The sequence below is a fragment of the Protopterus annectens genome, chromosome 15.part0 (assembly GCF_019279795.1).
Source record: "Protopterus annectens isolate FY-2018-M chromosome 15.part0, PAN1.0, whole genome shotgun sequence".
NCBI lineage: Eukaryota > Metazoa > Chordata > Ceratodontiformes > Protopteridae > Protopterus > Protopterus annectens.
Genome location: NC_056749.1, coordinates 132,826,155 through 132,838,640, shown reverse-complemented (window position 1 = coordinate 132,838,640; position 12,486 = coordinate 132,826,155). Strand labels below are relative to the sequence as shown.

Below are 12,486 nucleotides of genomic sequence, written 5' to 3'. Positions count from 1 at the left end.
CCCACCCCCCACAACCAGTTACCAAAAATATAGCAACTCCACAATCATACAACCTCAATGAAAGAGCAATCAGCCCTATATAGCTCAAGCAATGCCCTCACAAAAGCTGATCATTCATATTTTTGACAAAAAGTGCAACTTCATTTCATTGTCAGTTATTTGAAAATTCAACCAAATATGTACCCATACATACACCCAAATGGCTCCTTGTCAGAAGTGAGTGACACCCAAATGTGCAAATGTTGCTTCGACTTTAAAAATTCAAGCAGAAAAGCAGCAAACTGCATTACTCTTTGCTACACCTTTCAAGATTTTTGCATGGGGAGGGGACTTCATCACTCTCATCCCTGCTGCTTAACTGTTACACTGCACCATGGAATGGGGGTATACTCCCAGATACAGCAACTTCTAACTTAGTATGTACTCCCCTTGTTCTAATACTCTGAAATTTGCCATTACAGCCCACAAAATTTTAATAATCATTTTATTTATACATGTACGTGAACAAATTATTTGTCAAAAAATACCAGTAGGTATGAGTTTTAGAAATAGAAATATACAGTGGTTTGCTTGTAAAGTGGGCAATGGAAATTATTCTTACCATTTCTTTGACTTCAGTTTTGGAGGAGGGTTTCTTGGTATAAGAAAAAGAGCCCTCATAGGGTGCAGATCACACAGTGCTGCATAGAAAAAAAATTACATTTAATGGAACATCACCAGACTAAGGTATAGTTACAACTACTTCTTAAGCACTTAAGGATACACAGTAAAAAAATACTAATTTATATTAAATACAATTTTCATTACATATATATAGCTAATAATGAAGTGACAAGATACTCATTCTTTATATCCCCTGTTGCTTACCAGTCATCAACCCTCTCATGATCCATTGGCTTACTTGTTCCCTGTGGAGCTAGAGTGAGTTGTGGGAAACAATCATCTAGACAACCATCAGGGTTTTCCCCGCCATCAGCAACTGATGTGCACACTCTCAGAAAGGGCCTGCAATGCCTTCCTCTGTTCTGTAAAGGATACCTCAAGTTTGGCTTGGGAGAACCATGTCCATTCTGCAGCCTCAGAGAGTCTGATGTTGCAGGAGGACAGGAAGCCACAGGCAGTTTAAATTTGATAATTTCCAACTTGAAGTGACCACTACATGCTCCTTGATATATAAGCTTTGCTTTCAGAATTATAATTGCATAATATAGCAGATAATTTACTAAGTCTTTCATGAAACATTTAACTTCTCTTTGCAGGTACAAAAGACTTCTGAATAAAAATGTGTATTTTTAATATCTGAGCAGTAACTCAAGTTCATCTTCATATCCAACAGTAACTTTGCAAGATAAAGTTTACAGCATGCAACACCAAAGGGTACAAATTATCCTTAAAAGCAAAGATACTTTAACATATGCAGAACTACACTTTTTCTTTGTGCCTTATCTTTTTCACTCACTTTTGAAACTAGAAATCCAAAATTGAGACCAATGCATAAAATTTCATTTGTAACACAGTTACATGCTATGTACACAGAGAGACCAATAGAGTTGTGATATATCAATGAAACATTTCAATAAAATCTGTCAACTACCCTGACTTTGCAAAATGCAATATTAAGTAACAGGGTGCAGGGAGATCTAGGCTCCTTTACATGGGAGTGTGCAGGGCTTATTTACAACTGGCAAATGCTGTGTTCAAGAAAGGAATCCTGTCTGGTGACAGAGGAACTATTGAACTATTAGTGTCCAGGTGACAGGCAACCTATAAATGTGATGCCCTGAACAAGCTGATGGTCTGACTTATGGAGATTCACAAGTACTGGTACAACCCTGAGCAAGTAGTCCTTGGTCTATGAAAGAGACTCCACTGAGGAGGCAGCTAGGAGCCGTCATCCAGATAGGGGAAGATCTTGTATCCCTGCCAACATAGATGAGCTGCTATGACAGCCATGTATTTCACGAATACCCTGGGGGACCGCTTTGATAGCTATTTTGGAAAGGAGTAAAACTCTTTTTCCTCTGATTTGGCCTGAGTGGGTGGGACATCTGGCAGTGGCTTTTTGGGCTCTGGGGGAGTTAAGAAAAATGATATGGAATAGCCTCTAGACATTATTTCTCGGACTGATTTTTCACATGTGACGGCCTGCCACTTTGCTGGGTAGACAGAGAGATAACCCCAGACTGCCTCCAGAAGTGAAAACTCATGCAGACCATCAAAGATGCTGCAGTTTCATATCTGAGACAGATCCATAACATCACTTGTTCTTCAGGACTGTATCCATTGAAGGGCTTGCCCCTGCCACAAATGTCCCTGACAAATAAGTTGAACTGCTGATGTTTAGATTCCTAAACCAGAGTGAACAATGTCTTTTTTGGTTCCTGTTAGGAGATGTCTGGGAAAGCTTGAACTTCACTTCAATGGCAGACAGTCTCTTCATCCTGTTCACATTTCTGAATCCTTTTCTACATTGATAGGCCAAACAAGGAAAAGCCATAACACAGAGTATTGAAGGATAATTTGAAGTGGGCTGCAAAACTGCAAAGGGACAGCTATGTATGGCATCTCATTGCTACACTAGTTCTTTCCCCTCTACCCACTCCATCTGTCACATGAGGTGCACGAAGAGGTTTGTTGATATTGAACATGGTCATCAAGGTTGTCTTCAGTTGTTTCCTTGACTCCAATACTAGGGGAGCTTTCAGGGTAGACAGGGCTTGTTGAGTCAACATTTTCTGAAATATATTTGTGTGTGTGGAGTAGATCAGGCCCTAAATGCAAAAGTGCCCAAAGTGCATGTCTGCTTCCCCAGTCCATCTATTGCACTCAACTCCCTGTTGGGGGACGAACAGAGGCTGAATCCTCCAGACAGCTCTATCTCTCTCTGTAGCTGCTGCCACAACAATGGTGTCAACTGAGAGGGACTCTGCTCAGTACTACTTTTCTTTGGAGGGGGTGAAGTATTTTGCCAGGTTTTCAAGGAACTGCTTCACAGGTATCAGGCTTCTGTCTGACCTCCTAACTATCAAGTTAATCAATTTGTCAGTTGTGGGTACCACCCAGGAAATTGATGGGGTTGAACCATAAGCTTCAAAGAGTATGGTCCTGTCTTGAGATGGTGAACCAATGGACTAAGATCCCATCTTAGTATAAGCTCCAAAATCCCCCCAAATTGGGTGTCCTCAGGAGGGGCTGGGGGGATCCCTACCTGTCCTCTGAGTCAGTATTTGATTTTTGGGGACTCCAACAGGCAGTCCAAGTCCTTCCTTTTGCATGTCCCCTCTTTTTGGGTATATTTAGGGAAATCTCATCTGACTCCTCAGAGGACTGGGCCTGCTTTTAAGCAAAGGTTTGTGAAACTATCCAATAATCCACCCCAACACATGGAAGGCTGATCCATCCTTTGTCAGAATCAAAGACACCATCACATCAGCTAGACTCATCCTGCTCTTTGCAGAAATGACAGGAGCTGAAGGTGGAACCCCTGATGGCAAGAATGAGATCAGAACAGAAGACTCAAAAGCAGAGGTCTCACAGACACAGTGCAGCTGGACATGATAACCCAGAGTAGGGTGTTAAATTCCTGAGCTTGAGTCTTTGATTCAGAGACTGTAGACTCCAAAAACATTGGAGTTAGATACGTCAGATCTATAACCCCCAGTGCCACTGCCAAAGGGAGTGTCGGCACCTTGGCCACAGGTCCTGAGTGGAAAGATGGTGCCGACACCACTGAAGCTGCAAGGCAGACATCAGAAGGAACTAGGCCATCAGGACTGATCTGACTACCTTCAGTGCCAAAGGAGACAATATAACTCCCATCTTAGTCTGTGTCTTAAGAAAGCTCTGCATCAGATGATCCAAGTCTACTTCTGATGAAACTGGAAACACAGGTCCCAGGTGGAAAGCTGGTTCTGACACTACTGGAGCTGAAAGGTGCACCAAAGAAAGAACTAGTATACGGGGCTTCTGGCAGGATCTGGCTGCCTTTGAAGCCATAGGAGACTGAATGACTCAGATTTCAATCTGTGTCTTAAAAAGCTCCACATCAGATGATCCAAGTCCACTTCTCAGGTGCTTTTGTTAAGACCCGAAGGATTTAATAGCACCAAGGAAGATCGAGACTGAGGACACAGGTTTGTCTTATTTAACAGTCACCTTTTTTATGCAAATCCCACACCTAAATTGGATCCAATTGATCAGGATCTGGAGGAGGAGTGTATGTAGGAGTAGGTGCGCCATGGATACATTGTACCTCTGGGGTTTTGGTGCCAAGGACTGACCCAAAGTACTTGATGTCCTCTTCCTTGATTCTGACTCCTTTTGTCTTGAGGTTTGGTTTCTCCAGAGATTTTTTGATTCTGTCACCTCTGGATCTGGTGGCAAAAGTCTTTTTTAAGATAAGTTTATTTCTCCTGTCAGCCAAGACTCTGGGCCCAAAGCTGGCATAAATATCACAATCCACAGATAAATGTGGCACACCCAAACACATCACACAAAGGTTGTGTACCTCTTGGTGGGGTGGAATCTTGTGGCTGCAAAGTGAACACTTCTTGAATATGCTCTGTTTTTTCTTGTCCACAACTAAAAGCACACTAAATTCTCTAATAAAACTATCTTATCACACTATTCATCTTTTGAAATAGAAGGGGAGTAGACGGCAGAAAAACAAGCCGCAAGATGTGGCTACCTTGGAAAAGTGAACTGCAAACACTTTATCAGAAGAGTCCTATCGTGTATACCTAAGTAGTAATATTTGGAAATAGCTTAGAGAAAGATATAAAAAATTTAGAAATCAAGAATTGTATTGAGGTGGAGATTCAAGTCCTTTCACAGTAGCAGCAAATGAGATCTAAGCTAACTCGAGGAAGTGGTACACTATGAGAGGGGAAATTCTTAAAGGGGCTCAAGATCAGAACACTAATGCTGCTGAATCAGATTCAACTAGTTGCTTGTGAACCCACACATTAGACTGGACATAATGAATAAATAGGATATAGTATTAATATCTGACAGATCATCTCAAAGAAAAACAAACTGTTAAGTGTGAAATAAAATGCAGTAATAAAGTTCATCTGACACTGATACGGATGTGAAGCAGTAAAAGCAGCAAAAACAATGAGGTCGGCTCCTAGCAAATGCTGGTTAATTGTAACCAAGTTTCCAAGGAAGGCTGGCATGACAACACAACATACAAAGCTGATGAAAATTATGGCCAGGACAGAAGAGCACACAAGATAGGTAAAATCCAAATGTTATGATATTCTATTATAGTGACCCCTCTGAAGATCTAATGGCAACAGAGTAGCAAATGAATCTGGAGATGTTGATCAAATCTGGACTGGATTGGTAACAGCACAAAACACAGCACTAGCAGCTGCAAACAAAATGCTGGGGTGTCTTCTCAAAGGGACAGACTTCAGAAGCAAACAGGCAATTTATTCGTTTTACAAGGTAAAAGGCTTGAGGAAATCCACGAGAAGCCATCTGAATGGTGCACGGGATGGAAGGGAAAGCAAAGAATTCAAGACAAGAGAAGTTACAGATTTCCTCACTAGAGGGCAGGAGAGTGAGATCGAGTGAGGGAGGGAAGGGGAGAGAGAGCGGAAGGGACAGAAGGAGAGAAAGAGGCGCAGGGACAAAGGGAGGGAGTGATGGAGGGGGTAAGAGAGAGATGGGGAGGGAAGAGAGAGGGGCAGAGAAAGGGGAACAGGGGAGAGACCAAGAGAAAGAGAGAATGACAGAGATGGGGCCATGATACTGGCTCATGCTATCATGTAATGGAGAAGTGAGGACACAGACAACAATCTAACAATGCAGACTAACTAGTCCATTGATCCCCCAAAATACTTACATATAAATAGTTTTTTAAATACACAGAATTGACCATCAGAAATGGTAATGGGTGAAACATTCTCAGTGACATTCAACAGGTCCTGGGAAAAGTGAAAAAAACAAGGGGAAAGGCTAGTGACAGAAAGCAGAAATCAAGCTAAATACACAAACTGAGTAGTTAGGTTTACTGTCTCCTACTGTCATGCAAATGTACAGTAATGTTAATGACAAATGAACTCCACATCTTGTGAGTTGCCTTCCTGCACAAACCCTGTAGATATCTAATGATAATGATCTGGACAAATGCCTGGCCATCTTCCACAAACCATGGCTGCAGAGATGAATTTCACAGAACAGCCAGGTCTTACATGTAGGCTCCAGATCTTTACATTCTGCCTTTTATGTTCCTCTCCTGGATCTCTGGACAAACCTTCTGGCTGGTCCCTGCGCTATATATTTGCATTTTCTACAGGCATTAGATATTGATGAAGGTCCTAGGCATGCTTCTCCCATGACATAAGGTCAATGGATACACACGTTGGTAGACGTTAAAGGAATTGATATACTCTGGTACAATATAATAAAGCTCTGTGCTGGTCATAGCATGTGATATGCTAAGTGCAGTCAAACCTGTATGGCAAGCTGTGTAACTGGAAGGAAGGAAAGCAAAATAAAAATATTTTATTTTATTTAACATTTGTTAAATGGGAAAGTCCAACTTGGAACAAAGCCAATTTTCAGCAGAGGCCCGGGGAGAAATGTTCTAGATGCATGTCTTTTTAATCTATAGAATGAATGAATGAATGAAAGAAAGAAACCAAAATAATCAGGTGCACCAGTCAGTAAAACTCTGGTGCAGGAGTGCCCACATGTACGAAAGACATATCTCATTTTTACATGCTCATACAAGGCAGCATCAGAATGGAGTATCCAGGTGCTCCAACCATTACAAAAGGACCTTCAATGTAAGAACCAGAGGTCCTAGTTATAGGAAAGATGCAGTAAGCAATCATCTTGAATACTGCAAATGTGGCAAAACACTACATATTATGTAAGCATTAACAAATGGCATACACATTAAATAAAGTGGCATTAATTAGTGTCAGGTCAGCTTCTAAATAATAGGAATTAGAAGTAATTTGTTTCATTATCTACCCATTTATGTGTTAACCGGGTATGCAGGCTGGCCCTTAAGAACACCTTTCTTCCATAACTTTGGTGAATGACCAGCCAAGGATACATAACATAGTGAAGAGTATAGCATTTTAACACAGCTCTTTTCACTCTCCCTACAGGAGTGAAAAAAGCTGGAGTAAACATGTAAAAATAGTATTAATTTTAGTACTAGTTAAGATCACAGTTTCTATAAAGTAAAAATGTACCAACATTTCCATTATTCCAACTCCTTGATCAACCAAAAAAAATATATATGTATATATATCAGCAAATGACCCCCATTGTTTGATTCTTGGTATCCAACTGAAAGTGACATTACATTACTTTGGAATACTGGTCCATAGTAATAAAACTACATACAACTGCAAACCAAACCTATTAAAATGTTACCTAATCTAAAATAGAAATGCACTTTCCAGTATGAAGAGCATTATCTCTCCCACCACCTAAACAATTATACTAAATCTATGGTTGCACAGCCACAGAGTACGAGTAAAATCTTAAGGCAGTAAAATATGTTTCATAGCAAGTTACAACCCAGTCAGTGTCTACGGAATGAAGTCTTGACAAGTTACATTCCTCTTGCAGCACAACAGCATAAAATAAGCCCCTTTTCTTTACTACATAAACATTTAAATTTCTAGGGGCTTCCAGCTAATGCAGATCATCTTGTAAATAAAAGATAATATGCTTAATTACACATAAAAAGTAGTGCTGGGTATACATAGTGTGCAGCTGTATAAATGGAATTTGGGTACTACATTTTTATATGGCTCTGCTCATTGTCACATTTCATACATGTGGTCAGTGACAACGAACACTGTAGTACAGAAGTTGGTTGGCTTCTATGAATTGCATGCAGGTGTGCATAGTAGTGTGTCCTATGTGCACTGGTACTGTACAGCAGGAAAATACTGCACAACACTACTGGGAACACCAGCGAAGTGTGGTTTATTAAGGATTTTAAACCTTACCACGCTGCTGTTCCCAGATGTAATGTACTAGGCAGTCATTACCCAACACTCATAAAAATGTTCAGTATTTAGGTATGATGGTCAGGTAAGGTCACTAATTTTGGATAACATTGTGCTGGAGGTTTTTTTTTTTTTGATTGAACTGTGCACTACTTGGTCCACCGATTCATGCACTCTGACAGCACAGCTGCCAACACCAAAGCAAACTTTGCAGTCATTAGGGTTTTTTTTTTACTGCAGACACACTGATATGGTTTCAATTTTGTACACGGAACACTGTATCAGAAGGGAAGGAAGATCGCTGTGTATACAAGCACAACATGATCTGAATGTATGCAGTTAACGTCCTACAGGTTACTCCAACAGGATCAGCCCATATGCATAGGTGTTGTGGGTGTCAATTGTGTACAATTCCAATGTTGTCCCTTGCATCCGTACTCCATACATGGAGTATTACAGTTACACAATAGGATAAGAATGCATATGAGCTCTTAGTCCATTTAGTACCTTTTAGTATGAATTGCATTAGGCTTTGGTACACCACTGCATATTGTACAAGCCCTACTCTGTTGTGCAAAAAATTTATGAATCGCACCCAACATCCTTAAGCTTGTGATATCCATACATTTCTTTGAGAGTTATTCTGGTTTGCCAGTAGTCTTTTCCTATCTACCACAGCCTCTATAAGGATGGACTATGTACAGAAATTGTTTTAGCAGCCAAGAGTCAGAAATCTGAATGATATCTAGTAAAGATTTAGCAATGTCTCCTTGTCAGTGTCTCAATATGTTAAAAAACACTACACCAAGGCACCAGGAGCCAGCCACTTCCAAGACACTTTTTATTAGTTTACAAAAACACAGTAGTGTATTTGGAGTTTGTGCTTTGGACCGTTTTTTTACTAATAAACCATGTCTGGTTCCTGGTGCCTTGGTTTAGTGTTTTTAGTGGACTTTGGCTCTTGTGTTCCCCATTTACCATGTCTCAGTATGTTGAGGATACTGACCTCAGTGAGAACAGCTGATGTTAACACACTGACATTCCACTCTGATACAGGCTTTTCTGAAGGCATCATGGGTGAGAAGTCACCAACCTCCATAAATGATGTCAGAATTCACCCAGGATTCACATACAAAGAAGTAGGGATGCTAATCAATTGTATATCTACATTTTGGTGTCCTTTCAAATGTAAATGCTGCTGAAGATGCAATGAAGCAATTTCTCAGAGAAAGCACCATCACACTGCTTCCTGCTACATCTTACTGTCTTTGCTCACTTCTAGGAAAACTCATCAGCTGATCAATCCTTCAATACAGAAGGTCATTTACAAAGGTTTTCGGCAGATTTACAGAGTATGAGTGAGAATTCAAGACTCTAGTAAGCTTCCTAAACATATCAAATGCAGCCCAGATAACATACTCCTTTCTGTAAGTGACTGGATATGAGTAAAAGATGAAATGTTCTTTGAACCTTGAATGTAGATATCTAGTACAGGACAGACATGAATCCATACTGTATTCTATGTTAACATCACTAACAAATGGTTTTTGGTGACAGCTATACTGATGGCTATAAGACAGAGAAGAAGGTGAAGGAAGTCGAGCAGTCCCTTGATTGACTCCACACTGAACACTCGGCACACAATTACATAGCAATAAAGAAAACAATGTAAAACATAAAATAGTATTAAAACTACAGAAAAGATAATTAAAGTACAGGAATAAGAGAAGATATTTTAACTCATCAGTTAGCTAGCAAAATTAAGTTGTGAGCAGGAGAGTTCCTAAACAATCATTGCAAAAAATACACCTATAATAATTCAGTACTGGTTCACAGTTCAAATGTTTCATAAGGAGACCAAGTCAGGATTTGTTAAAATTCACGAAAGACAAAGTTGAAGATAAGTCACATTTATTTTATAAAATTAACAATGGTCAGTCAAAACAAAAAAGTCATTTATGTTAGAAACTTGCTTCCAGAATCCAGAACTAGTGACAGAATATTAAAAAGGCAGATAACAGACACTACAAAAGCTGCTGTAATGAAGAACAGAAACCAGTTCAAATTGTCCTAATTAGGTGAAATGTACCAAAGACAGAGGTGCAATAAACACAATGCTGACATGGACAGTAAAGTAGTATCTCTTTTAACACAAAAGCACCATTAATGCCCATCGTTCAAAAACAAAGTCCATAATAACCTCCTAGCCCAGTATACTAACTTCTGGCAGAAATGGAATCCAGGAATTGTTAATATAAGAATAAGTTTTACAGTAAAACAGCGCAACAGACGAAAACTACTGCATCCTGTATAAAGAAACATTTACAAGTTAACGATCCATCAAACTGCCAAAGAAGTGGTCCAGAAAGCAGTCTATTCCCTCTTCTGCAAAACTGTAACTAGCAACTTCACTAGCTGTCCTGAATCCTAACAAAGGAATTGAACTCTAAAGATATGAGCAAACAAAACCACTGCATTCACAGGCTTTTCTACGTCTTTTCTTTTCTGCCACTCTCTCTTTATTCTTCTCCTTCTCTTGCAACTCACAACACAGCTGATACCCTACCACTATCATTTCCTCTAACACTTAAATCTTAATTCTCTATTCCTAGAATGGTGTTGCACTGACAAGAAAAAGCAGTATCATACCATCTCTGCCAGAACAACATTTTCTAACATAAATACCTTGATATTATGCAACCTGCAGTAAGGTAATATCGAACGTTGTAATGAATGTAATGTTTGTAACTATTGTACTTTGTGTCACAGTGTAGCCATCTCATCTGGCACCCAAGGCTACTGTCCAATCTGGTACCACACAACACTAAGTTGAGGAGCAGAAAAGGGGTCCTTTCTCTTACCTGATACTCCTCCCATTACTCGAAAGGGAGACCATCAGGTCCTCTGTGTCACATCTTCATGTTCTACAAGAGGGAAAAAAGAAAGGATGCATCCACTGGCACTCCTCCATTCTACAACGAGGAGGAGTGCCAGGACCTCTGTCTCGCCTTCACATGTACATGAGAAGCAAACTCTAAAAAGGATCTGTTCAGCCAATCACTGATACCTTGAATCCTGGGCAGTAGCCCCCTTCACCACACCCTAGCTACACCTCTGCTCTGTGTTGTAAATCATATTAACTGTACTGCACTTCTGCACCCAGTTCATGGATGAAATGAGTCCCAGGACCTGCCCACCTACCCAGTCAACAAACACAATAAGATAAATAAAGATACAAAGTGCTCATGACATCATTCACTATACAGTCAATCAGAAAAAAGTAAAAAAAGAGATAAAGGTAACCAAGCTGTCAAACCATGGTCCACCAAAGAAAGTTCAGACTGTTGATTACAGAATATTTCAGTAGTTTCAGTATTTGCAGCTCCACACAGACATGGGAAGCTGAGGTAAAGAATAAATCAGCTTTACTACAGGAAGCAAAATGAGACATCAGGATACAAAATGAAGATTATTAATATTTCCAGTAAACAAATAACACAAACATGATAAAGATTTTCTATAAGATATAAGATGACAGCGGTTTTGTCATAATTATTTATTTATTTTTAACAGAAGCACAAGTTAAAAACACTGTTTGGCAGTTCATGCACTATATGTTGTGATGCAATGGTAAAAAAATTTTAATTTTATACTGCTGACCAATATTACACTGCTACAGGATAACCACAGCCAAATTTATGTTGGTTAAACACCAACATGCATGCAAGGATTTCATCTGATGGATGAGAATCTATTTGGATGATTGCTACAGAGTAGTTAAGAAAGTGGTCTGGGTATTACGGTAATGGCAGGATGCTATGTGATAGGGGTGTGAAGGAGAAATGAGCATATTGTTCCTTTTTTAGGAGGATGTTGAGCAATTCTGATAAGATCTTCAGGTGGGAGGAGCTGGCTAAAATTACTTCGGTAGCTTTGTCTCTAGTTTTGGGCCTTCTATGGAAAAGGTAAGGTTAGATATAATATACGAGGTAGCTGGATGATGAAGGGTAGCTTGACTGTTTTAATAGGAATGGTGGTTTTAACTGCTTCTTGCATAACAACTTCCAACTGTTCTTGGTTTAAGGACATCCCCAATTTAGACTGAAATGTTGACTCTGTCCTTTTTAATTCCTCGTAAAACTGGCAACTACTAGAGAAAAGTTGGTAAATTACAATTATCAAATATCAATAATAATAATTAAGAGCTATAGATTTATTTTACTTCAGAAAATGTATATTACCTTACATTCTCTCAAAATCTCAAGTTAATAGTACTATTTTTTTTAAAATGCGTCCATGATTTTCCTGAATTACTTATGGATTTGTGTATGATTCTGCTGAAATTCATCCCAGATTCAATTGGAAACTCTGGTCTTGTAGTGCTCAAATCAGAGAGATGTAGAATCTCATCTAGAAGAGTTATAAATAGATTCAAACTTCGTAAGTATTAAAGACAGTTGCCATTTGATTGATGGAGAGATGTTCAGGTGATGATAGGAGGAGA

General features: G+C 39.5%; 1 protein-coding gene across 1 annotated transcript in view; it reads right to left on the bottom strand.

Annotated features, from left to right (window-relative positions):
• The window catches only part of NRK (Nik related kinase), a 2,110,367-nt gene that overhangs the window by 1,144,138 nt on the left and 953,743 nt on the right, over positions 1 to 12,486 (bottom strand). Inside the window, exon 9 of the mRNA XM_044057244.1 lies at positions 602 to 680. Within this exon, the coding sequence (XP_043913179.1) occupies positions 602 to 680 (79 nt within the window). The remainder of the gene's footprint in view (positions 1 to 601; positions 681 to 12,486) is intronic.